Source organism: Tenrec ecaudatus, chromosome 2 (genome assembly GCF_050624435.1).
Source record: "Tenrec ecaudatus isolate mTenEca1 chromosome 2, mTenEca1.hap1, whole genome shotgun sequence".
NCBI lineage: Eukaryota > Metazoa > Chordata > Mammalia > Afrosoricida > Tenrecidae > Tenrec > Tenrec ecaudatus.
This window is the reverse complement of record NC_134531.1, coordinates 218,939,393-218,967,025: the sequence shown is the minus strand read 5'-3', so window position 1 is coordinate 218,967,025 and position 27,633 is coordinate 218,939,393. Positions and strand designations below refer to the sequence as shown.

General features: G+C 47.7%; 1 protein-coding gene across 2 annotated transcripts in view; it reads left to right on the top strand.

Moving 5' to 3' along the window:
- Positions 1–322: 322 nt before the first annotated feature.
- The window catches only part of DOP1B (DOP1 leucine zipper like protein B), a 168,869-nt gene continuing 141,558 nt past the window's right edge, over positions 323–27,633 (top strand). The window contains exons 1-2 of one of the 2 annotated variants that reach the window (XM_075542318.1): positions 323–421; positions 12,614–12,785. In XM_075542318.1, the coding sequence (XP_075398433.1) occupies positions 12,648–12,785 (138 nt within the window). In that variant the 5' untranslated portion in view covers positions 323–421; positions 12,614–12,647. Of the gene's footprint in view, positions 478–12,613; positions 12,786–27,633 lie in introns of both variants that reach the window. The other variant, XM_075542317.1, reaches the window with a different exon arrangement.

The following is a 27,633-nucleotide window of genomic DNA, read 5'->3' as shown; positions in this document are numbered from 1 at the left end:
CCTAGTCGAGAAACTGCTTCTCCGCGCGCTGAAAATCCTCCTCCAAATCCCACACCCATAAGGCGAAGATCCACTTCCCAGCCCAACCGCCCTCTGAAGACACGCCCCCCACTCACCAAGGAACCACCCCTCACGCAGAAAATCCTTAAGGACCCGCCCACGCGAGCTGAAGAGCCGCCTCCGGGACGTGCCCTAAGCAACAAGGCCCCGCCCGTGCGTCGAGGCCCTGTACTGCTCCGCCCACTCTCACCGAGGCCACGCCCCCACCAGCCGAGGGCCCGCCCCGCTGCCCTTGCCCCCCCCCCCCCCACCCAGCCCAGCAGCTGGAGCTGGAGCTCTGTTCGGGCGCAGCGCTTTCTCCGCGCTCCCAGCTCCCTGAGGCGTCGCAGCAACCCGCCCTACTGTTCTGCTCCCGCCACCGGTGGGTCCCTACGCCCCGCACGTGGGCGCGCCTGCTTAGGAGGGCCGCAGCCGCCGGTAGGTCGGGCCTGCGCCCTGCCCGGAGTCTGCGTCCTCGGCCTTGGGAGAAGCCGGGGCGTCGCCTCCCTCGGAGCGGACAGCGGCGCGGCGTCCTCACCTCAAGTGGGGTCCGGACGCACCATGGGGGCGGCTCCGGGGTGCAGGTGGCTCCCGGACCCGCGGCGCGCGCCTCTGCAGTGCAGGGGCAGTCCCAAGGAGGCCGCGGGCGGGCGCGGGGCTGCTGTCGGAGTCCGTCTCCCCCCCCCCCCCACTCGGGAGACTGGGTGGGGTCCCCACTCTCTGTTCTCCTGCGACCGGCGGCCGGAAACTGCAGCCGGGGATGTGCGACCACCTGGAGGTCAGGTCGGGCGTGCAGGTTCATCCTTCCCCTGGCCGGCGCTTGTCCAAGTGGCTGCTCCTTTGTGTGCCGGTGCGGCCCTAGTCCTGGAGGGAAAGCTGGGGATGGAGACCTTTACAAACGGAGGTTTTCCTGTTTATGGAAAGACCCCTGTGCTCCCGGGCTGTGCCCAGAAGGGCTCAGGTCTGCAGTGTGCGCACTCTGGCCCTGGCGCCTGCAGGATACCCTCTCCCGCCAGCAAGGCACTTGGGCTTCTCTGTGCGTTTCTCTAATCTTGGGATAGCCGCCCGACGCTGGGGAAAACCTTTGTAAAAAGATTTTCCTTGTAAGATTATGGAAGACTCCCACCAGTCCCAACGCAGAAGCCCACCCCTGTTAGCTGTCTTAAAATTCGTTTTCCGCTACAGTTTAATTACCATTCCGAAAGACCAAATTCAAAATAGGAGGCTTCAGAGTTCATTAAACCATTTGGTTTGTAGACTTAAAAAAAAATCAAAAAACCCTCACTGTCATGGGGTCATTTCCGACTTAGACTGACCCTGTAGAGCAGGGTAGAACTGCCCCCTGAGGATTTCGGAGACTATAACTCTTCAAGGGAGTAGAAAGTCTGGTCGTTTCCCCATAAAGTGGCTGATGGATTTGAACGGTGGACCTTGTGGTTAGCAGTCCAATGCATAACCACTACACTACCAAGACTATGGCATAAAAACCCAAATCCAGGCTCCACTGCAGTAGATTCCATCAGTGGTTAGGTGGTAGGCTGCTAACTGAAAGGTCAGTACTTTGAAAGATGTGGCAGACTCCTTTCCTGCAGTGTAACTACGAGGCAGAGGGTCAACATCCATCGGTAAATATTCTTGTTCATGGGATTTGCCTATTTGTCATTTTTCTCTACGACTCTGTCCTGCAGTGTTACTATGAGGCAGAGGGTAGACATCTGTTGGTAAATATTCTTATTCATGGGATTTGCCTATTTGTCATTTTTCTCTTTGTCCTTGTTTCATCTAACACAAAAATGTGCCTTGTGAAACGTAGCTACAATTCTTTCTGACCTGACCATTGATTTTTTTAGTTGAACTTGTGTTGCTGAGAAATTAAGACTGGAAAAGGTGGGGGAGCTTGTGCCGACATTTTTGTAAATTTTAAGAGGGCTGTATACCATCAAATATACTTGTTTATATGACTGCAGCATTGTATACTTATGCTTAGTAGACTGTCTTAGCTCTATCAGGTTTACTGAGCTATTGAATTTTTCAAAGAAAAGTTGTCCAGATAGATTTACAAGATCATTGCCAAAAGAGCTATAAGTAGTGGAGATCCTGTGGCATATTGCTAATCTAAATTGGAATTCTGCTTTGGATAGCCACTGGTGTGGGAGCCTGGACAACTTTCTAAACAGCCTGATTCCCAATATCCTTGTCTTAAGCTTAGTTATCCTCCTCACACAGAAAACGTGTGTGTTGTGCAAGGAGATGGATTGACTGTCCCCACTCAGAAGTGCTGATCAAGTGACGTGATTGTTGTTTGCTGCCATGGGCTTGGTTCTGATGCCTGGAGACCCCATGTGTGGCAGGGTTGAACTGCTCCTTAGGGTTTGCAAGGCTGACATTTCAAAAGCAGGTCACCAGGCCTGTCTTCCAGGCTGCCTTTTACAGCCAGCAGTTGAGCACTTAATTAGCTGTGCAATCCAGGAAGTACCTGGTGTAGAAGGAGGGGAGGAGGGGGTAGGGCAGACTTGCTTGTCCGCTTATTTCTGAACTTCGCACCTGTGCTGTCAGTTACACCAAATAGTATTTTCTTATTAGAACCAGCCATAGCACTGACTGGCTCCGTTACCTGAATGGCTCTCCTTGCTGGGTGCAGTGGTGCCCCCGGGCCACCCCACCTCCTAAACATCCACTCATAGGCACGGGCTCTCTATCTTTGACTGAGGAAGTGCTCTTCCTGGTAGCCCTAGCCCTTCCTGCCTGTGGACCTGGAGGGGTCTTCTACCAGCAGCTGGGCTTCTGTTTCTAGCGGTAGCCTCTGCTACTTCAGCCCGTCCTCGGCCGCTGCAGGTGCCACATTAAGTGGAAATGACATATTGAGATATTTCCTCCTTCCAGAGACAGTGAACTACTTGAGAGAAAGAACTGCCTTACTGAGAGCTTTCTCCCAGAGCGTAGGCACTGGTGGTGGGAAACAGGCTATACGTGGGGTGCTAGACATGTTCTGGAAAAAATGCTGTAGACGGTTTGGATGTACTGACTTATGTCTTACCTTGGCAAAGTGAAAACATCTCTCATGACCATTGCCGCTCCTTTGCTGAAATGTTTACACAAAGCAAGGAGGACATTATTTCTGAGAAAGGGACAGGCCTGTCCGAGAATGAGTTGTCTGCCTTCTTTTGCCATTGTGAATGTATCCAGAGGCACCCTGGTGGTGCAGTGGGTAATGTGCTTGGCTGCTAAGCAAAGGGCCAGTGATTCAAACACCCACCAGCCACTCTGGGGGCAGAAGTTGTGGTAGTCCGCTTCCCTAAAGATGAGAGCTTTCAGAACCCTATGCGGCAGTGTGACTATGCCCTGAGGGGGGCACTGTGAGTTGGAACTTGACCCCATCGCAGGGAGTTTTGTTTTGTTTTGTTTGCAGCCAGGGGATGCAAGGGCATGGTGGTCTGGACAAAGTTGTAGGGGGTTTTTGCTCAAACACTGTGAGATTGATGGGGTGGTATCTTAAAGCATGCAGAGGACAGTGAGGTGAAAGGTGGATGGGGCCTGGCAGGCCGCTGGAGGAGTCTGGATTTTTTAATAAGTTTTATTGACATGTAATTCACATATCAGACAACTTAATAGTTCAGTCATATTAAGAAGAGGTGCGTAATCATCACTACAACTTCAGAACATTTTCTTCTTTCTCATAATTCATTGTCATTAGCTCCACGCTTACCCTCCCTCCCCCCACCCCAGCCTTCCTCGCCATGCCTCTCAGTAACTGTTAATCCAGTTGCTGCCTCTATAGGTTTACCTATTGCGCACTTATGGGAAGAGTGATAAAGTATTGTGGTTATGATGGTGGTGGTTAGCTGCCACTGAGTCAGCCCCCGGCTCGTGGGCCACAAGCCCAACGGAAGGAAACGCGTGGCGTGAGGAACATATAGTGGCAGTCTATCAGAAGAGAGAAGGAAGATTTTTCCTTTAGGCATGTAACTTGTCAGTGCCCAAAGCACCCTGTCCAAGTAAAGTGCTGTTTTTCTTCCCCTTATGAAGACCTCATTGATTTTTCCTTTCCATTGTGATTTCACTAAAATGTCACCATGTACATGTAAGACTCATTAACATGTAAAACTCGAGGAAGAGCCAAACTGGGACATGAATATTTATCAATATTTTCCAAATCAAGCCAGTAATATGGAAAGACCCGACTCAGATCCAAAGAGCTCCGAGTGCTAAGCAGTGAGGTAGAAAAGCCAAAAACCAAACCAAACTCACAGCCATCGAGTCTGTTCCAATTCATAACGAGCCTGTAGGGAAGAGGGGAACTTCCCTGTGAGTTCTGAGCCTGTAGCCCTTCACACGCACAGAAAGCCGCCGTCTTCTGCAGCAGGGCTGGTGGGTTCAAACTGCTCTCCCTGAGGTTAGCAGCCCAGTGCAGCATCCACTGGACCACCAGGCCCCTGGGAGGTAGAAAAGGAGACTTGGGCCAGCTTGGTAAATCTGGTCTCTTTCTTGAAGTATAATATTTGTACATTAGGGCTCTTCACTGCGCATAACATTGTCAAAGCTCAGTCCATCTGACTTACAGGTGAAACCTCCGTAAATGACTTCTAACACCCCATTTACTAGACTAGATACTTTAATGGGATGAAACATATATGAAGGTTTTTACCAAGAAAAGAGCATATATAATCAAGGAAGTTTTAGGTGAGTTTCCCCCCATGATCCTGTGCCATGCCCACGGCCAATTGCAGATTAGACCGTTGTGATCCATAGGGTCTTTGACTGATTCTTTAGAAGTCAGTCACCAGGCCTTTCTTCCTAGTCTCTCTGAGTCTGAAAGCTGTGATTAAATACATAAGCCTCTGCTGCCAGGTGGTAGCTGCAGATGAGGTGCCAAGAACAGAACCTGGGGCTCCCACATGGAAGGCAAGAGTTCTCCCACTGGTAATGTACATTAATGTGGATTTGTCCGAGGACTTCTTGGAATGCCACGAGAAGATAGATGGAGAGGTGGGAGGTTGAACAACTGTTAGGAGACCTCTGCAGACTTCCAGGTTAAAGACTTGCACAGAGTAGTGGTGGCCGAGACGGAGACCAATCAAGAGGACAGGTGTTCAAGACTTGGATTGAGTGTGGCAAGTGACAAGAAGATAAAGTACAGGTGACAGCAAAAGTCTCCTGGATGATGGACCCATTTTCAGAAAAGGAAAGACCGGACAAGGAGCACATTGTCCAGACGGAATCAAGTGTGTAATGCTTTCAGATGGAATTGGTGGTGGTGCCTAATTTACATGCTGTAACAGTAACTTATTTAAGTTTGCAATACAAACATTTCTAGTCAATTTAGAGTTGTTTCACCATCATCGCAATCCAATTTTGACACATTGCCATTAACACACACACCCCTCCCTATAGACCTTGGTGCCTATTAGCAGTCACTCCCCATTTCCACCCCCAATCTTAGGCATCCACTAATCTACTTGGCATTTCTATAGCTTGGCCTACTCTGGTAATTTCATGTAAATGGCTTTAATCCGAAGTCTTTTTTAAAAAAATCATTTTATTAGGGGCTTATATCGCAGTCCGTACATACATCAATTATGTAAAGCACATTTGTACATTCATTGCCTTCATTATTCGCAAAACATTTGCTCTCCACCCAAACCCCTGGCATCAGCTCTTCATTTCCCCCCTCCCTCCCCATTCCCCCCTCCCTCATGAACCCTTAATTTATAAATTATTATTTTGTCATATCTTGCACCGTCCAACGTTTCTCCTCACCCACTTTTCCCATGTCTATCCCTCAGGGAGGAGGTCATATGTAGATCCTTGTAATCAGTTCCCGCTTTCCACCCACCTTCACTCCACCCTCCTGGTATCGCCACTCATACCACTGGTCCTGAAGGGATCATCCGCCCTGGGTTCCCTGTGTTTCCACTTCCTATATGTACCAGTGTACATTCTCTGGTCTAGCCAGATTTGTAGGGTAGAATTGGGATCATGATGGTGGGGTGGGGAGGAAGCATTTAGAAACTAGAGGAAATTTGTATGTTTCATCAGTGCTACACTGCACCCTGACTGGCTCATCTCCTCCCCGGGACACTTCTGTAAGGGGACGTCCAACTGCCTGCTGATGGGCTTTGGGTTTTCACTCCGTACTCCCCCTCATTCACGATGATAAGATATTTTGTTCTGATGATGCCCGATACCTAAGGCAGTCCCAATTTTTACCACATCCTGCAGCATTTTTAAAAAGTCCCAATTTTTGGAAAGAATGCATGACAAGCTAGTGTATACAGTTTTGGGCTGCCATGTGGCTATTTCGCATAAGTTTTATCAACAGTGTCCTGCTTTACCAATGCTAAAATCTGGTCGCCTTACTGATACCTTGGTCCCTTTGACACCTCGTGATTGCACAGGCTGGTGTGCTTCTTCCATGTGGGCTTTATTGCTTCTGAGCTAGATGGCCACTTGTTTACCTTTAAGCCTTTAAGACCCCAGACACTATATCTTTTGATAGCCGGGCACCATCTGCTTTCTTTACCACATTTCCTTATACGCCCACTTTGTCTTCAGCGATTGTGTTGGGAAGGTGAGCATCATGGAATGTCAGTTTAATAGAACAAAGTTTTCTTGCATTGAGGGAGTACATGAGTGAAGGCCCAATGTCCACCTGCTACCTTAATACTAAATCTATAAATATATGCACATAGATCTATTTCCACATCTTCATAATGTATTTAGACCTCTATGCCCTTTACCTCCTAGCTCTTTCCTCTATTTCCTTTGACTTTCCTCTTGTCCCACTATCATGTTCAGCCATCATTAGGGTTTCAGTAATTCCTCTTGGTTACATTACTCTTGGTCACACCCTAACAGGCCTCCTATGCCCTCCTCACCACTGATTTGGTTCACATGTTGTTCCCTTGTCCCTGGGTTTGTTAACACTACTACCTTTCCCCCCACCTCCCCTCTCCCATGTCCCCCATGCACTGTCAGTCCCGTTGTTTTCTCCTCCAGATTGTTCATCCAGTCTGTCTTATTTAGACAGACCTGCGGAGATAATAACCTGCACAAAAACAAGACAGACCAAACAAGCAACAAAATACAACAAAGCAACAACAACAAGCCAATGACAAAAAACAAAATGAAACAAAATAACAGAAAAGAAAAGCTTGTAGTTAGTTCAAGGACTGTTAGTTGGCCTTTAGGAGTGTTTTCCGGTCAAGTCTGATGGGGCGCCAATCCTTGGTCCCAAAGTCTATTTTTGGTATTTCCTGCGGACTTCATTGCTGTTTCCCTTGCTGTTCTGTTCCACGCCCTTAGTGTTTTGCCTCAGTGTGATGGAATTAGATCAGGTGGAATTCCCACACTGTGTCTCCAGTGTTGTCCCCTGTAGGGCTGTGGGTCAGTGAGGGATGTCATGTCTCATAGTGGGGGCGGCCAGATGGTCTTCTCTGTGGATTGGCTGCTCTGAGCAGGAATCTCTTCATCAAGACTTGGTGGGCCAGGATGTTCTCCACTCTCTCTTCCTCCCCCTTCATGTGCTCCCATGTGCTCTGATCAGACATGTCCCTCTCCCAGAGCTGCAGCTTCAGTGCGGTCCTCTGAAACAAATTCTTCTGCGGGGGAGGGGTAATCCGTAGTCTTTTACGTCTTTCAGTGAGCATAATATTTTCAAAATCCATTTGTGTGATAGCATGTGTCAACATTTCATTCCTTGTTATTGCACTCTATTATATGGATACTGGAGAGTCTAGTTTGGGGCACACTTAAGTTTGAGGTGTCTGGGCCACATCTAGGTGGAGAGGTCAAGTAGATATTGAATGAGTCTGTACCTCAATACTAAAGAGCCTCGGTAGCACTGTCAGGTTGAGTGTTGATGTGGTTCAAACCAGGCACTGTTTAGAAGAAAGATGAGGTTAAAGGTCTATAGCTTCAGACATCCTACATAGGCTTGCTATGAGTCAGAATTGACCCAAAGGAAGTGGGTTTGATGGATCTGGGTACTTCAGAATGGGATACGTGGCCCAGGAAAGTACGTCTGCAAATCCTTATTTGGAAAATGATATTTTTAAGTTACAGGAGTTATAAGAAGTGATCAATGAGGATAAAGAGAAAGGGTAAGTGAACCCAAGGCTTAGTGCCAGGGAATGCCAGCATTTGGTCAGAGGCTGAGCCTGCATTGGAGAAGGAACCGTAGAGAGAGAGGTAGGTGAGGAATCAGCTCAGACCTGGTAGGGTCGGTGGTGGTGGTGCGGGCTGAGAGAAGGCTGCTTTGCAGAAATGCCCGCGGCCATGTGCAGTACAGCGAGGAAACAGGAGAAGGCACTGCACTTAGCAATTTTTGAATGTTATGGTGGCCTTGATGGTAGCACTGGAGTGGGTCAGGAGCGGTGGGCGTTGAAGAAGATTCCAAGGAACTTTTACCCCTTCATGAGGGCCCGTAAGTGGAAGAGCCGTGGTGAAAGAAAATGTCCCCATATAGATAATTCAGTTTCTGCAGTCTAGTAGGGTGGTGGTGTTGGGTGCCGTCCAGCCAATTGGAGACTCCTGGTGACCCATGTGGTAGAGCAGAGCTGCCCCACAGGGTTTCCTGTACTGTAGTCTTCCCGCAGAGCCACCGGATGAATTCAAAGAGCCAACCGTTTGGATAGCCGCCAAGTACTTCAGCATCACACCACCAGACTGTACTTAATCATCTCCTCACTCAATGTTTCTGTCTCCTTTCAGACTACTAAGGAGCCTCCGTGTCTCTGTGGGTTAGGCGTTGGGCCGCTAACTTCAAGAACAGCAGTTCAAACCCTTTGGCCTCTCCATGGGAGAAAGATGAGGCTGTCCACTCTTGTAAAGATGTATAGTTAGGGAAACCTTATGCAAGGTCACTGTGAGTCAGAATTGACTCGGTGGTTTGGACTGGTTGGTTTGTGACTACTAGCAGTTTGAGTGAAATACATCCTTTAGCCTGATACATCGTTCAGGATTGTATTGGTGAGCAAGAAAAAACCTGAACGAATGGTGAAGAATGAGTCTGATGTGAGAAAACGATATTCAGTCCAGAGTTAGCATAATGCCATCCTGAGCTGCTACACTTTGCACTCAGCCGGTCTTATGCAAGTTGATCACGCATGTTTCCTCATGGTCGCCAGATGTGGCTCCACGTTTGACCCAGGCAGAAAAAAGGGGAAGGGTGAAGGGCAAAAGGGAAGAAGTACCCCCAGAATGCTCCTGAGAAGCAAGCATTGCACGACTTGTCACATGCTTTGGACACGTCATGAGGAGGGACCCGTCTGGGAGAAATTCATCATGCTTGCGAGAGTCGAGGGGCAGCGGAAAGCAGGAAGACTCCCCAGCAAGACAGATTCACCAGTGACTGCAACAGTGGTCTCCAACATAGCAATTGTGAGGCTGGTGCAGGAGCCAGCGCCGTTTCTTCCTGTTGTACACGGAGTTGGAACCAACTCAAGGACAAGTAAAAACAGCAGAGGCATGTACCTCCTGCTAGCTTGTCTGGTATCTCATTGTCCAGAACTGTCATGTGGAGGCTTGGAGTTGTAGTGTGAGCTACTCACACGCCTGCCCTGAGTAGCACTGAACCTGTTGCTGAGTTGTCTGGCTCCTGGCAGCACGTGGATAGGATGGAACTGCCCCCGTGGGGTCTTGGAGGCTGCCTGCTTTTTCTTTTGAACATTTTAATGTGGCTTCGGTGAGCAAGTCAATTTTCCATTTAACCATCAATGTACATTTTAATTGATGACATTAGTGGTCGTCCCCTCAATGCCACAACACTCTTCCCGCTTCTTCCCTGTATTTCCTGTTGCCATTTATCCATCGTTCCCGCGCCGTCCTGCCTTCTGAACTTTTATTTGGTCATGTATGGTTGACGGAGGAGCACGCCCCTCACAGGTGTTAGTGTTCATTTTGTCGGCTTGCCTGTTGTTTGCTTGAGAGGTGGACCCTTGCGGTGGGTTCATTTCCAAGTTAATAGGGTGTGAGGGGCCAAAGCGTCAAGGGTTCCACCAGTCTCTATCAGACTAGTAAGTGTGAATTTTTAAAGTTCTTTAATTCTGTTTGATACTGTTCTCCCACTCTATCAGGACCTTCTGTTCTGCTCCCGGTCAGAATAGGTCATTAGTGGTAGCCGGGCACCGTCTAGTTCTTCTTGTCCCAGAGTAGTGGGGACTGTGGTCTGAGTGACCCATTGGTCCTTTGTATAAACTGTTTTCTTGAGCCTTTAGACGTAGTCACTCTTCTTTGCTCCAGGCAGGAAGAGACCAATTTGTACTTTTTGTTGGCCACTCAAAGCTTTAAGACTCCAGTTAGTACTTCATCAAAGGGGTATGTAAAATATGGTCTTTATGGACTAAAGGCTGTAATTTTTACACAAGGAGACTGCCCCGTCTTTCTCGTGCAGAGTGGCTGTTGGGTTCAAGTAGCTGATCTTTCACTTAGAACAGTGGCTCTCAACCTTCTTAATGCTGCGACCCTTTAATACAGTTCCTCCCAACCATCAGAAATAAGTGTTTTCCAGGTTCGTTCGACCCTCAAAAGGGTTGTGACCCACAGGTTGCCATTCGACCCCAAAAGGGCTCAAGACCCACAGGTTGAGGACCACCGACTTCAAAGTTGAGCCTTTAACCACTATGGCGTCAGGGCACTGCTGAGCAACATTAGGACCATGTAAGCATGACTACTATTACTACTAGGAGTGTTTACGGAGTACACACAGTTAAGCAAGGTATTGCTGGTTTGAATCCACCCAGAGGCATCTCGGAAGAAAGGCCTGGCAATTCCTTCTGAAAGAGCGCCTCCCTTGAAGACGCCATGTAGCAGTTCTCCCGGCACACGCGTGGGTCGCCAGGAGCTGGGATCAGTGCACCGGCAGCTTCTGTGTGCTTTGTTGTCATTAGGGGGTTCGGATTATGGGTAGGTATGCCCCACCACACTTTCTCCAGAAGTTCATTAGATGAAGCCTACGAAAGGAAAGCAAATCAAAACGTCAAAGCGTTGATTTTGAGAGGATGTGACCTATGGGGTTTTCGGACAGACCAAAGGAACAAGCCAACATTTCTGCTGCATGTGAAGCATTTCAGAATTGTAACTTCTTTCAATAAATTGATGGATTGACCTTTAGGTTTTGTTGTTGTTTAGAAAACTGGGGCAAAAATGGCATAGAGCAGATTTTCTTTGGAAAAACTGAAGGGCTACAGTAAAAATAAGCATGCGTATGCATTTAGGATGTACATATTGATAATTTTTAACACGTCAGATCAGTCCAGCTTTTCATGTTTCTCTACTTCCTTTTGTCACGTTGGGAGAAAAGTGAAAGGAACTGGTTGCTGTCAGAGTTGGGGCTAGATGGCCCTCACCTCCACCTTTGTCATGGCTGCAGTGGGTCATGGGTAATGAATGCATCTTGTCACGGGCAAAACAGAATAACCCACTGAAGAATATACAAGGGCAAGCAGACTAGCCTGGTGATTGCTTGGACCCTCCTGGTAAGCACACCCAGCATCTAGACTGGGGCAGTGGTAGAATTCTACCTTCCGTGTGGGAGACCCCGGTTCAATTCCCAGCCATTGCACCTCATGCACACTCACCACCTACCTTCAGGCTTGTGTGTTGCTGCGAAGGTTAAACAGATGTCAGGGGAACTTCAGACTAAGGTGATTGAGGAAGGAAGGCCTGGTGATCTACTTCAGAAAGTCACCAGTGGTCACCATGAATCGAGGGCCAACCTCCACTGCAGCCACCAACAAACTCCATGCACGATGAGTGACGTAAAAAGCTATAAGGCTGTCCTGTGACAACAGGGGTCCTGGGGTGCACTGGGAGCTTAATAACCACGCAGACACGGGCACCTTTCTGTCCACACTGCTGTCAGACATTTCACCCTCTGTCCTTTATTTAAAGTATAATTTTATGATCTTTCCCTTCCCCTGATCTCCCTGTGGAATTTTTCCAGTCTCTTTCATCGTTGTAGACTGAATCGCTACTAAACGGTTCGTGTGAAGAACCTGCGCTCTGTGCCGTTATGTCGAGGCTCACTGCTAGCGGTCCCGCAGGATAGCGTAGAACAGCCCAGGGGTGTGATCCTGACTATAGCAGAGCTCCGGTCTTTCTCCCAAGGAGCTGTGGTCCGTTTGAATCTCTAGCCTTCCCTTCCGTCAATGGCCAAGTGCTCAGCCGTGGTGGCACCAGCCTTGTTCCGAGCACAGAGAACCAGAGACCTACTTTCCCTGGGATTGTCTGAAAGCCCAAAGACAGAGGAGCCATCTACATCCAGAACTGCTAACTAGGAACAATATGTAGCTAGCAGCTTTGGTGTTTCACTCCTAGAATCAATTCTGTGAGTTCAGTGGAACCTTTGTTGCCCCTTCCTGCCCTGCCAATATGCATTTCTCAGACCCAGCGAGGGCAGGAAACGTTTATTTTTTTATCTGCCTTGGTGCCTGGCCCAGAGGTCTCGCCCAATATTTGGATTGGATGGTGAGGCGAGGTAGACAGGCGTGTTTGTGGAAGCCTGTCTTCTTCGGCTCTGGGCTGGGGACACTTTATCTCCTTCAATAGCTCACTCATTTGTTTGTTTTTTGATTAGCTTTTAGATCCTTTCTCTGCTGCGAGAATGCAAGATGGATCCGGAAGAGCAGGAACTATTGAATGACTACAGATACAGAAATTACTCCTCTGGGATCGAGAAGGCTTTAAGGAATTTTGAGTCGTCGAGCGAGTGGGCGGATCTCATCTCTTCCCTCGGCAAGCTCAACAAGGTATGTGGGCCGGTGTTCTCTGGGACACCCAGAGGTGGGAGCACCACTGTCTTTTTGTCTCTACAAGGAAATCTGCTGGTTTTAACAATTTTAAAAGATCAGGAAAAAAGACCCATAATTCTGCTACCCAAATTAACCCATGACTAACATGTTAATGTGTCCATGTACATACATGCATCCTTCCAGTTTGGGTTTTTTTTTTCCTGAGCCTAGAATTGTAGTGGAGTTGAAATACCATATGAAGAGAGCTTTGGGGTTTGGTTGTTTGTTTCTCAATATTTATGGTGAAACACATATTCATTTTAATGATCAAATGCGTTATTCACTGTTCCTGATGTGACATAAACAGCTGCCAGGGAATCCATTCCGGTGACCCTCCCTGTGTCAGAGGGGAGCCCGGACCTCGGGGTTTTCAGTGACTGGCTTCTCGCCAGGCCTTCTGGGGCACCTCTGGGTCGGTGGATTCAAACTTCCAACCTCTCGTTCGACGGCTGAGTGCCTTAACCCTTTATGCTAGCTGGGGGCATTTTCTTTCTGTTTGCTTTGTTAACATACACTACCTAGCATTTTGACTGCTTCCCCTCTCCACCGCCACTCCACCCCCGCTTCGGTCGACTTTTTCACCATTTTGTCACTGATTATTAATTTATGGAAATTTCCCAAACTGCATGAGCATCTGTGCACACAGGCACATGGGGCAAGGACAAAAGGGTCAGACCTAGGACAGCTGGAGCTCTGATCCAATGTGCACTTGATCTTGTTTGTGGTCCCTGGACTCTCTGGCTATGGAAGGTTAACTTTAGGGAGGACCTGCCTGAACAGGGCTCCCCAGCACCCAGGTGAGCAGTGTCGCCTGTAAGTAGAAAAATCCTGCTGGGCTTGATGAGGCTGTGCCTGCTCTGTGGCTGGCCGACCAGTGTGCCTGGCACGAGACTTGGCTTTGGAACTAAAACACCATGTGGGAGTTGGGAGATGCCCAGTTCTGTTCTGCAGAGCTCAGCTCCCAGGTCAGAGGCACCAGGGGCCCCTGATAAACCTCGCTGAAGAGAAGGCCCTTCTCTATTCACCCCTGCAAGTAGCAGGGATAAGTGAAGGACGACCTGGTGCAGTGCCCAGCAGCCACCCAGCGGTGGCCTCCGGAAAGCATTTATCACCACTGACAGATGGTCATCGGGCTTAGCAGTAGGTGGCTAAGGCAGGTAGTGGCTGGGAAGCTGCTTGGTTTATTGCAAGGTGTCTTTATAACATGTAAATGTCACGGCTGACTGCCGACTGGGAAACTGAATAATTCCAAGGTCTCGCGCTAAAAGTGGAGATATGTGCTTGACGTTTCTTCCTTTACGCAATGCAAATACACTCGTTCTCACGGTGAATATTCACTGGCTTGAATGACAGCAGGTAGAGGGGCTGAGGCCCGATCAAGTTCCTCTGGGTGCCTCACTTTCGTCTTCAGCAATCCAGGCATATGAAAACAACGTTTACTTTAGTTGGCGAGGGCCAGTCCGTTTTATCTCTTTCTTTTTAAATTGAGGGGAAACCTTACATAACGTGCTGTCCTTAGGTGCTGGCAAGTCTGCTTCCAACCCACAGAGACCCTCAGTGCAACAGAACACCTCTTCTTCTGTTGGAGCCGGTGGTTGCAGCCGCTGTGTCCATCCATCTCGTTGACCGTTGTCCTCTGTTTCACTGACCCTCGACTTCCCCAGGCATGAAGGCCGTCTCTGGGGACTAGTCCTTCTTAAAAACATGTTCAAAGCCCCCATGTTGGCTGTTTCAAGTATTCTCTCTGATGGCTGTTGGTGCATTCACAGCGCTGTACACCCATCGCCAGGAGCCATTTCCAGAATAAGGGATGAGAGTTTTGAGTTCTCCGCCCCCCACCCAGACTCACCATCCAATGGACGGAGTTCTGCTTGTTGTTCAACTTGCATTTCCTGATGGTTAACATACTCAGTGTTTTTTCATGTGTTTATTGTCCACTTCTGTATCTTCTTTGGAGAAGCGTCTTTTCAGATCTCCCGACTCCTTACAAAAAGTGTTTTTTCTGTGGTAAAAAACATCCATGGCAAACATTTCCCAGTCACCGTGTTCACACGTTGGGCTCAGTGACTCTGGTGGCGAGCAGCGTGTTGTGCGACCTCTCCGTGGCTCTTCTACAACCGGTCACAGCCTTTCCTTCCTGCACCACTTGCACTGTGAGTGGATCACACTCTAGCTGCACTTTTGTGGCTGGCTTGGGCATATTTTCAAGGTCCACCCACATGGGAGCATCTGTCGGGGGCGGCGGGGGGGCTTTGCTTCATGGCCCAGGGACAGTCTGTTGTATGTACGTGACACGTTTTGGCTTACTACTTAAGCTCCTGTCCCTGGGCAGTGAGGTTGTTCCCTCCTCTGGCTGCTGCCATCAGTGCTGCAGTGAAGATGGGTGTGTGAGATTGTGTTTGGGAATGTCCGTGGGACCGGGTTTGCCACATGCTCATGCACTCTTCTGAGGAGCCACCCTGGCTGCTTGCTACCTTGGCCGTCCCATTTTGCATTCCCGCCAGCAGGGCATGAAGGTTTCAGCTTCTCCATCCCAGGGCATTTCTGTTCCTTAGGCTGGGCAGGTCTGTCTGTGTGTCCAGACCACATCTATTTTCTGTTTTGTTTTTAAATGATAACTGCCTTAGTAGATATGACATGCTAGCTCAGTGCGGTTTGGGTTTGCATCTCCCAGTGATGTAATGGGCTATGTGTTGGGTCTCAAGGTCAGTAGTTTGAACTCACTAGATGCTCTGTGGGAGAAGTGTGAGGCTTCCTGCTTCCCAAAAGATTTACGGCTTTGGAAATCCAGGGGAGCAGTTCTCCTCTGCCTTATGAAGTTACTGGGAGTCAGAATTCACTAGGCGGCAGTGAGTTGGGTTCTAAGGACTGATGAGAAACCCTGGTGGCACACTGGTTAAGTGCTCAGCTGTTGGCCTTCAAACATCAGTGGTTTGGACCCGCCCACCACTCTGTCGGAGAAAGCTGTGGCGGTCTGCTCCCGTAAAGATCTACAGCCTTGGAAACCCTGTGAGTCAGTGCACTAGGAGCACGCTGAGTTAGAATCAACTCAGTCGCAGTGGGTTTGAGTTAATGGGTAATGACTGACGATGTTGAGTACTCTTTTCCATGGATTTGTTGGCCACTTGTAGATTCTCTGTAATGAAACGTCTTTTCAGTTGTCTATTTTAAAATTGTTTTGCTTGTCTTTTTTTGTTGTTGTTGTATTGTAAGCATTCTTTATAGATGGTGGATATGCTAGGCCCTTGGGTATTCAATGTGCAAACAATTTCTCCCATTCTGCAGTTGTCTTTTCATTTCCCTTTGATAATGTTCTCTGGACAAAAGATTTTAATTCATTGTTGCCTAATGATGAAGATTTATGCCTATATTTTCTTCTTAGAGTTTTGTCATATTAGCTCTGATTTTTTTGTCCATTGTTTAAATGTTGTGTGGGGTATGCACCCAACTTCATTCTCTTGCATGCAGAGATCCAGTCAGTGGTCCCAGTGTCGTTTGTTGAAGCGTCTGTAGTCTTTCCCTATTGAATGGTCTTGGGCTCCTTGTTAAAAATCAGTTGGTTGCAAATGTATGGCTTTACTTCTGGTCTCGGTTCTTTTGCTCTGTACATCTCTCTTTATGTCCATGCGATTATTGTTTTGACGATATTTTAAAATTGCTGTTGGTAGATGCTGACAAGTTCGTTTCGACTTGTTAGGTTTGAGCCCCCGTCGAAGCCACCGTGTCAATCTGTCTCATCGAGGGCTTTCCTCCTTCTCGCTGCCTCTCCACTTTACCAAGCAGTACTTAAATAGAGGCATCGTTGTAAGCATTTCGATATATATCAATTGTCTTAGCCATCAAGACAGCCCCTGTTGAGTACTGACATGCCCACGTGTTTTAGAGGAGAAAACGGAAAGATAGGCGTTTCGTCGACTAATGCTGGCACAGGTGATACTTGCTGTGAGGGCAGAGACTTGCTCCCCCTTCCTGATGTCCCTTACGTGTCTGGACTGTGCATGGCATGTGTGTGTGTGGGGGGGGGGTGTTTACAGGCATGGGACAGTGTGTGGTCCGTGTGTGTGTGCTTTTTCAGGCATGGGACAGTGGTGTGTGTGTTTGTGTTTTTTCAGGCATGGGACAGTGGTGTGTATTTTTTCATGCAGGGCACTGTGTGTGTGTTTTGTGTGTATGTTTTGAGGCATGGTACAGTGGTGTTTCTGTGTTATATTTTCAGGCATGGGACAGTGGTGTGTGTATGTATATATTTTCACGTATGGGACAGTGTGGTGTTTGTGTGCTATGTTTTCAGGCATGGGACAGTGTGGTGTGTGTGTGTGTGTGTGTGATATGTTTTCAGGCATGGGACAGTGTGTGTGTGTGTGTGTGTGTGTGTGTTATGTTTTCAGGCATGGGACCGTGTGGTATGTGTGTGTGTGTGTGTGTGTGTGTGTGTAATGTTTTCAGGCATGGGACCGTGGTGTGTGTGTGTGTGTGTGTGTGTGTGTGTGTGATATGTTTTCAGACATGGGACAGTGTGGGGTGTGTGTGTGTGTGTATTATGTTTTCAGGCATGGGATCGTGTGGTGTGTCTGTGTGTGTGATGTTTTCAGGCATGGGACAGTGTGTGGGGTGTGTGTGTGTGTGTGTTATGTTTTCAGGCATGGGACCGTGTGGTGTGTCTGTGTGTGTGATGTTTTCAGGCATGGGAGTGTCCCAGAGGCGTGAACTTTGAGTGCAACCTGGAATGTTTGCTTTGGTCGGAATGATGTGGGAAGCACAGGGAGTGACCCCCACAAGTAGGAGCAAAGCCAGTGAGAGAAAGCAGCAGCAGTCCAGCTACTGTGCAGAGCAGTTTGGCCACTCCTCAGAAAGTTAAATATAGCATCACCATGGCCCCAATGCCCCCAGGCCTACAGACATATCAAGAGCCTTGCCCACAGAAACACAGACAGATAGGTGAGCCTCTTTCATTCCCTCTCAACCTGCACGCAACAGCCAAGTTCAGTGCCAAGCAAGCACTGCCTGTTTTTCTGTGTGGACTTACATTCCTTGTGCAGTTTTGTATTGGCTGCTGCGCCTGCTATTGCTGGCTGCCACGGGGCTGTCCCTGACTTGTGACCACCTTATGCACAAGGGACCAAAGCACTGCCCAGACCTGCACCAGCCCGATGTTAGGTTGCCGGCTGGACTGTTGTAATCCAGAGAGTGTTCATTGGCTGATTTTCAGAAATCGGCCGCAGGCCTTTCTTCCTAGTTCATCTTAGTCTGGAAGCTCTGCTGCAGCCTGTTCATCGTGATCGCCATGGGCCGGCATCCACTGACTAGTGGCTGCGTCTGATGTAGATAGGGGTGCTGTTTTAGGCCTGGTGAAGTGAGGGAGCTGGCCACAAGGCACCCCAGGGTGTGGGGGTCTTCCAGCCTGGGCACACCTTTTTCTATGGCAGCGGATCTCAGCCTGTGTCGCGACCCCTTTGGGGATCGAATGACCCTTTTACAGGAGTCGCCTAAGACCATTGGAAAACGCATATTTCTGAGGGTCTTGGGAACCTGACACCGCTCCTCTATCCTTCTCAGGTGGGTCTGCCCATATGCAGATATGCCCACATATGAGTACCCGGCGTGAAGATTCTTACCCATGCTACACATGCATCAAGACAAAATTTCATTTATTTGTAATTAGAAATAAATAGTTCACAAAATATAATTACATGTTGGTTTTTGTGATTCATCATTATGCTTTAATTGTGTTCAATTTATAACAATGAAAATACATCCTGCATATCAGATATTTACATTACGATTCATCACAGCAAAATTACAGTTATGAAATAGCAACGAAAATAATTTTATGGTTGGGGGTCACCACATCATGTTAAAGAGCCGCAGCATTAGGAAGGTGGAGAACCACAGGTCTATGGTATAGTAAGGAGGTGGGGGTGGGTGGAATCGAGAGAGAATTCGAGAGAAGGGTAGAAGAGGCAGTTTGAGTAGCTAGGGTCAGACCATAGCATTTTACTCTGAGGTGAGGGGAAGCTACGTCAGGGCTTTGCACAGGTGAGCTGTGCCTTACCCGTTGAAAGAAGCTCTCTGGCTGCCTAGTTAGGAATAAACCCTAAAGTGTTTAGATGAGACATGGGGGCTACGGGTGGCACTAGGAAGGAGCAAGGCTTCAGGCGGTAGCAGCCACTTGTTTCTGTGAGACATGGGTTCATCTGTAACCCCCTGCATCTGCCAGCACGAATAGGATCATTTTTGCTTAACAGGTATCTGAGCCTTTGGGCCCTTATCAAGGCTTCCGTGCACTAGTGTGCCTTACACTTTTGATTCTGGAAATGAAGGATGGTAGACTTTCTTTAAGGAGCCCTGGTGGCATGATGGGGTAAGCATTGGGATGCTAACCTCAAGGTGAATGGTTCAAACCCACCAGCCACTCTAAAGGTTTACAGACTCAGAAACCCTAAAGAGCAGCTCTCCTCTGTCTTAAAGGATAGCGATGAGTCGGGACTGACCCAACGGCACCTCAAAACCACAGCAAAAAGCGTGTGAATGCAGTGGGTTCGTCTTGTGGCTCAATGGTTCAGCACTCAGTCACTAACGAAGAAGTTTGCATTTGAACCCTCTCCGTACCCCTGGCGGGGAAGGCCTGGCCAGCTGCTTCCGTGAAGACGACAGCCAGAGAGCCATAGGGTCCATCTGCTGGGTCGCCTGGGTGGTCAGGCGTCAGAATCAGCTCTATAGCACATGTGAAAACCACAGCAAATGAAGTTGTCTCACCACTAGAGCAGCGGTTCTCAACCTTCCTCAGGCCGCGACCCTTTCATACAGTTCCTCATGTTGCGATGACCCCCCCCCCACCATAAAATCATTGTCATTGCTACTTCATCACTGTAATCTTGCTACTGTTACGAATCTGACGACCCCTGTGAAAGGCTCGTTTGAACCCCAAAGGGGTCTCGGCCCACAGGTTGAGAACCGCTACACCAAAGCTTCTGGCTTTTTCTTTATTTTTATCGTGGGGAAATACACACAAGAGTGACATTGAGTGCACTCACAGCCTTGTGCAGTGATCTCCTCTGCCCAGGCCGAGAACGTTTTCATCACCCCAAAATAAAGCGCTTTAAGCTGTCTCCCTCCTTGTAGCTCCTGACAACCGCACTCTGCTTTCTGCCTCTAGGCGTTTCCCTACTCAGGAGATTGCATGTAAATGGAGTCACATAATGTGCAGCCTTTTGTGTTTGGCTTCTTTCACTTAGCGTCCTGTTGTAGCCAGTGTGGATAGTTCATTCCTTCTTAGGGCTAAATAATATCCCATGGTACGGATCTCCCACATTTAGATTAAAAACAAAACTAAAACACCACTGCCATCAAGTTTAGCCTCACTCACGGCAACATTTAGATTCCCTCCCTCCCTCCCTGCCATCGAGTCGACGCCGACTCATGATGACCCTATAGGACGGGGTAGAACTGCCCCTGAGATGAACTGTTTAGCCATTGGGGCGGATTTCATCTTTTGGCTATTTTGAATAAAATTCCCTTAAAGATATATCATAAACTCCTGGTAGAGCCTCCCCCCACCTTTTATTTTGCTGTTTCTTCAAGACCATACCATTTTGCCGAATGGCCAGGTGGAAGGTGAGAGAAGAGCACCAAGCCCTCCTCTTCTCTCATCAGCTGCCATGCAGCACGACCCCGACCCCCAGTGAGGCCAGAGCTCGCGCACGAGGCCCAGGACACAGTCCTCCAGAGGCCAGCCGCAAGCTTGAGAATCCCCGGGGCTCCCCGCACTTCTGGCTGCAAAGTTGGATGTTCCCTCTCCTCCTCAGGATGCCAGCTGTCAGCTAGCTCACTCCCCACCCCACCTCTGACCCGCCGACTCCCACTACTCCCTTGGGTTCCATAATTGCTGGGTGACTCGAAGCACTCGGCAAAGTGCTATGCTTACAGTTAACGTTTGTAGGATGCACAAAATGAAGAGACGTAGGGAGAGGTCTGTGAGGGTCCCCAACCCGGAGCTTCCAGTTCCAAAAGGGCACTCTGTTCTCCCCACGCACCCCTCATGCACTGATGCCTTTCACCCACCAGGAAGCCCTTGGAGCCTCATTTCACCAGCGTGATTGATTGAGCTGTGCCACCCTCTCACCCACTCTGAGCTTGGCTCATGGAAGGACGCCATGGGTCTTTCTGGCCACCCCCATACCTCATTCGGACAAACTTAGGTGTGGTCTTGAAGCCTCATCGAAGGCATCTCCAGCACTCGGGAAATTCCAAGATTTTAGAGGTTATCTCTCGGGAACCAGGGACTGGGACCAGGTTCTTTGGGTCAAGTTCATTTTAAAGCCCGCAGCAGGTGGCATGAATAACAAAGGAAACACCAGGTCTTGATATTGTCACAAGGCCCAGCTTCTGAAGGCTTGAGAGGGCGTCTAGCAGAGCCCTCTTAGTGTGGTATCTCTGAAGTAGTGTCAAGGAGTAGTACGCATGGGAAACATGGACTGGGAGTGGGGACTGGGAACAGCTCTGTGCATCTGACCTCACCATCTGTCCCTAATCACCTCTTTTTGTCCATTAAGTAGGATTCTGTAAGATAAAGCTACCATGTGTTGGTGGCTGCTGGGCACATCAGTTTTTGCAAAAAAATTTATTTCTGATGGAAGCCCATGACCATGGTCAATCATTTCATCTCCCCTCTGGAGCGCAGTGACGAGCTTCAGTCCCCATATGTGTTTTATTAAATCTCTGTGCCCAGAGTTTCCAAGCTGCTCAGGGCACCTTCCAGCTGATACATGTCCTTTAGAGCTGCGCTTCTCTAGTTCTGTACCAGCTCCTTTTGGGGGGTTGTGTCTTAGGGTGTCTGATTTGGGGTTCATCTCTGTGGGCTAGGCTTTCCCAGGTATCTGCTGTGAGGGCCCTCAGCCTTCCACTCCGTCCACTGAGCTTTACCCCGAGTTTGAAACCTCACTGTGCTCCAACTGCAGGGGGCAGTGGTGGTTCCATGGTGGAGTGTGTGCCGCCCCGCAGAGGCGTGGGTTTCATTCCCTCCCGACCAGCACCCCTCATTCACACACGCAACAGCTACCCATTTCACTCTGTTGTGCACGGGTGGTCTTGACTCAGCTGACTCAGCAGCCTGGAACAATAACAACATGCCCGCTGGGCCAGGCTGCCACAGGCTGAATGACCTTGACTCAGTCTGTGAGCCTCTCAGGCTCCAAAACTCCAAACCCAACCCACAGCCATTGAGCCAATTGTGGCTCACGGAGACCCTGTAGGACCAGGTAGCACTCACTGCCCCTGTGGGTTTCTGAGACTGTCGTCACTCTTTATGGGAGTCAAAAGCCTCATCTGTCTCCCACAGAGAGTCTGATGATTTCGAATTGCTGGCCTTGAGATGAGCAATCAAACACATAAGCACTACGTCCCCAGACTCCTTAATTATGAAAGGCATCTCGGAGTCCATATAAGGTCTGATTCAGGACCATGCCAATTTGCGCATGCTAACTCATACACTTAGAACCTGTTATCAAGAGAGACCCGTTTCTGGAAAAAGATACCATCCACGGTGAAGTGGAAGATCAGCAAAACCGAGGAAGACTCTCAGTGAGATGGACGGATCCAGGGGCTGGCACGGTGGGCTCCGGCATACTGAGAGTGGGGAGCATGGCGCAGGGCTCGGCAGTGTTTTACTCCGTTGCACTTGGGGTCCCTGTGAGCTGGAACTGACTCAGTGGCACCTGACCATAACGCCTACCGCCTCAGTTTGGGGCAGTTATTTCAGCTCTTGTGCCAGACCTTTTGATCACACTCATGACTGTGATCTTGACGATGGAAGTTGTCAGAACAGTGGCCTATTCAGGTCATGTCGAAGGACATGGGCTTGGCTGGCCTTCTGAGAAGAAAGGACACTTCTTGGCCTGTTGACAGTATTGGCTCTCTTTGCTTTTAAATATAGCAGATCTGTGCTCTTGCGGTAGAGTGGTCAGAACAAGATCTACTTTGTCCCTGGCCAGGGTACGATTTTTCTTGGCACCAAAACTTGGAAGATGTAGCTAATAGAATGTCAGGGAGGGCCCCCACTTCTAATGTCTGGCAGAGATGGCAGCACATTCTGCCATCCTCCTTTAGCTAGGTGATGTAGTGAGGGGGGGAGGGATGGATGGCACTGCTTCATACCCACCTTCAGATGGTTCCGAAGGCGGGAATCTCCAAGGGCCTTACTGAACCACGGTGCTTATGGCCACCCGCTGCGGCAGCCATAGAAAGACTGAGCCGGTCTTTCTGGGTTTTGATGAAAATATGCATAACAAAACACTCCCTCACAACAGTACACCCTGTCCAAGGTAGTGACAAGGATCTACATTCTTCCTATTGTGCATCTAACCTCACCCTCATTTTCCAATTCAGTGTACCTCCAATAACCACAACTGAAAACCCCCAAGCAACAAACAAAACTCACAGCCGCCGAGTCAACTCTAACACACAGGCATTCCATAGTACCGAGTAGAACTGCTTTATAAGAGTCCCACGCCTGCAAATTGTTATGGAAGCGTGCTGCCTCATTGCTTCTCGCAGGAAACGACTGGTGGGGTCTAACCCTCACCGTTTAGCCAGCAGTGTCATGCTTATCCCAGTGTGCCACCAGAGTGGCCCTAAACAAAGCCTCCTCCTCGGCTGCTCCCAGGCACTCTTGGCCAACACCAGTAAGCTTTGGTTTCTGTATATTTGCTTATTTCATACATTATATGTTGTCTGCCCCTTTGCAATGGACTAGTTTCACTCAGCATATTTTCAAGGTTCGCCCATGCTCTGGCATGTATTAGGACCTCGTTTCTTTTGATGACGGGCTATTATTTCATAGACCATGTTTTGTTTATCCATTCACCCATTAGTGGAACTTTTGGTTGCCCCCACCTGGCTATTGTAGAGCACGCTCATGAACATGGTGTGCAGGTTTCTGGTTTCACTTGTGGGTACACGTGTAACTGTGACTGGGATTGCTGCATCATAGAGCAGTGTAATAATCAGTTTTGTCTCTTTTTTTATCAACTCAAAGGCTGTGGGGTTTTTTTGGTTTGTTTTATTATATAGACCTGTTCATCTCCTAGGTTGAGAGAAGTTCTTTGTCCATGGTTCTTGAAAGATAAACCCATTGCCATCAAAAAGTAGTTCTTGGAATTTGCCAGCAATTAAGAGGCCTCTGTTTTCTAAGAGCATCTTTCTTAGACACTCTGTGAAGATAGACAGCTTTGGGGGACCCTCCAGAATCTCCTGAGTAAGAGTCCCTCTTTTTCTAATATAAGAAATTGATCAAACATGCAATCAAGATGCACTGATAATTATTGGCGATTGGCATGCAAAAGTTGGAAACAAAGAGGAAGGAACCGTAGTTGGAAAATAGACTCTTGGTGATGGAAACAAAGCTGTAGACAGCATGATAGAAGTTTGCAAGACCAACAACCTGTTTATAGCAAATACCTTTTTCATCAACACAAGGTGACTATACACACACATTTCTCCAGATGGAATAAACAGAAATCAAATTGACTATATCTATAGGCAGACATGTTGGAGAAGCTCACTATCAGCAGCTAGCAAGGCTGACTGTAGGACAGACCATCAATTGCTCATATTTACGTTCAGATGGAAGCTGAAGAAAATTAAAACAAGTCTATAAGAGCCAAGATATGACCTTGAGTCTGTCCTACCTGAATTCTTAGAACATCTCAAGAAGATATTTGCTGCATTTGAACATTAATGACAAAAGATGGATGTGCTGTGGGAAGACATCAAAAACATCAAGCAGGAAGTAAGCAAAAGGCCATTAAAAGGGCTGGATAGAAAGAAAAGATTAAAGTTGGTGTCAGAAGACACTCTGAAACTTCCTCTTGGTTATAGAGTAGCTAAAGCAAATGGGAGAAATGATGAAGTCAACTTGCTGAACAGAAATTTTCAAAGGACAGCTTGAGAAGACAAACTGAAATATGATAATGAAATGTGCCAAGACCTAGAGGTAGAAAACCAACAATGAAGAACATGGTCAGCAAGAACACAAGGTCAGCGTATCTGAAACTGAAAGAACTCAAGAAAAAATTCAAGCCTCAGATTGCAATTGAAAGATTCTCTGGGCGAAATATTGAACGATGCAGGAAACATCCAAAGAACATGGAAAGAAAACACAGAGTCACTGAACCAAAAAGAACTCTTCGCTATTCCACCATTTCAAGAGTTATCATATGAACAAGAGCCAATGGTATGGAAGGAAGAAGTCCAAGCTGCACTGAAAGCATTAAGCAAAAACAGGACTGCAGGAATTGATGGAATATCAATTGAAATGTTTCAACAACCCAATGAACCACTGGACGCACTTAATCATCCATGCCAGGAAATTTGGAAGACAGCTAACTTGGGCAACTGACTTGAAGAGATCCATATTGCACCCTTTCCAAAATGAGAATGAACAGCATGTTCACATTGTAGAACGATTTCATTGATATCGCATGCCAGTAACATTTTGCTGAAGGGCATGCATCGACAGTTGCAGCAGTACCTTGACCGGGAGCTGTCAGAAGTTCTGGCAGGATTCAGAAGAGGATGTGGAACAGGGATATCATTGCTTACTTATATCAGGTGGATCTTGGCTAAAAGCAGAAAATACCAGACGGTTACTTGTGTTTTATTGACTGTGCAAAGGCATTTGACTGGATCATACAAAGCCCCGGAGAGCCTTAAGAATGGGAACTCCAGGGCCCTTCAGCATGCTTGTGCAGTACCAGTACATGGATCCAGAGACATCTGTAGGGACAGAACAGGGAATGTTGCATGGTGTAAATCAGGAAAGTGTACAACAGGGTTGAATCCTCTCCATATTTATTCAATCTATATCCTGAGCAAATAACCAGAGAAGCAGGATTTTATGAAGAACAACGCTGTATCAGGATAAACAACCTATCATATGCAGATGACACAACTTGCTTGCTGAAAGTGAGGAGGACTTGAAGCACTTGCTGAAGATGATCAAGGATTGCAGCCTTCAGTGTCTATTACAACTCATTGTAAAGATGCCCCAAATCCTTACAATTGAATCAGTACATAACATCAAGATAAATGGAGAAAAGGTTGAAGTTTTCAAAATTGTTGTCTACTTGGATTCACAATCAGTGCTTATAGAAACAGCATCCAGGAGTTCACATGGTGTGTTGTACTGGGTAAATCTCTTGCATAAGGCCTCTCTAATGTGTTGAAAAACAGGGAGGTGTCATTGAGGACTAAAGTGCGCCTGATCCAGCCACGGTATTGTCCATTGCTGCATGTGCATGTGAAAGTTAGACTTTGGATAAGGGAGGCTGAAGACAACTTGATGTGTTTGAATTGTGACACTGGCAAGGAGTATTGAAAGTACCATGGACTGCCAAAAGGACAACTTGCCATGGGAGAAGAAATGCAACCAAAGTGCTCCTGAGAGGCAAGGATGGAGAGACTTTGTCTCACGTATTTTGATCCGTCGTCAGGAGAGACCAGTCCCTGGAGAAAGACATCGTGCTTGGTAAAGTAGAGGGGGTGGGGAAAAAGAGATGGGCCCTCAATTGACACAGTGGCTGCAACAGTCTGCTCCAGCATAGGAGCAATTGTGAGGATGGCACAGGACCAGGCGGTGTTTGTTCGTTGTGTTGCGCATAGGGTCAGCACCACCTCAGTGGCACCTAACAGTGACAATGACTTATAAACTGCTAACTGGAAGGTCAGCTAGTCAGGCCATCCATCAGCTGCTCCTCGGAGAAAGATGAGGCTCTCTGCCCCAGTAATGATTCACAACCCAGAAACCTGAAGAGTGTTGCTATGATTCGGAATCCTCTTGCTGGCATTAGGTAATGGTAGATGGGTTAAGTGTGCCCCACTGTTAACCCAAAGGTTGCAAGTTTGAACCTGCCAGCAGCTCGATTGGAGAAAGAGTGGGAAGTAAATTTCCATAAAGAGTACAGTCTTGGAAACTCTGGGACAGCACGATTCTGTGCTGTAGGGGCACTGAGAGTTGGACCAACTCAGAGACAACAGGTGTAATGGCTAAAGACATTGCATCCTCTTTCATGTGCTCATTGCACATGTGAGTGGTCTCTTTAGTAAGGTGGCTTGTTCAGTCTCTCTTTTTTTAATTGGGTTGTCTTTTGTTGTTGAGTTATAGACATAAACATTTTTAAAATTTTAGACACTATATATATTTCCTGAAAAGTTCTCCTAATCTATAGATAATCTCCTGACTTTGTTGTTAAAGCCTTTTTTTTAAAAAAAAATCATTTTATTGGAGGCTCTTACAGCTCTTATAAGATTCCACACATCAATTTCATCAAGCAAATTTGTACATATTATTGCCATCATAATTTTCTAAACATTTACTTTTATTTGAACCCTTGGTATCCAATCCTCTTTTTCCCCCTCCCTCCTCCCATTCCCATTTTTTAAAGGCTTTTGACGAACAGAAGGATTTAATTTATCTTTTTTTTTTTTTTTTTTAAACATTTTATTAGGGGCTCATACAACACTTATCACAATCCATACATAGACATACATCAATTGTATAAAGCACATCTGTACATATTTTGCCCTAATCATTTTCTTTTTTTTTTTTTCTTTTACATTTTATTAGGGACTCCAACAACTCTTACCACAATCCATACATATACATACATCAATTGTACAAAGCACACCCATACACTCCCTGTCCCAATCACTCTCAAGGCATTTGCTCTTCACCTAAGCCCCTTGCATCAGGTCCTCCTTTTTTCCCCCCCTCCCTCCCTTTTCCCCCCTCCCACATATGCCCTTGGTAATT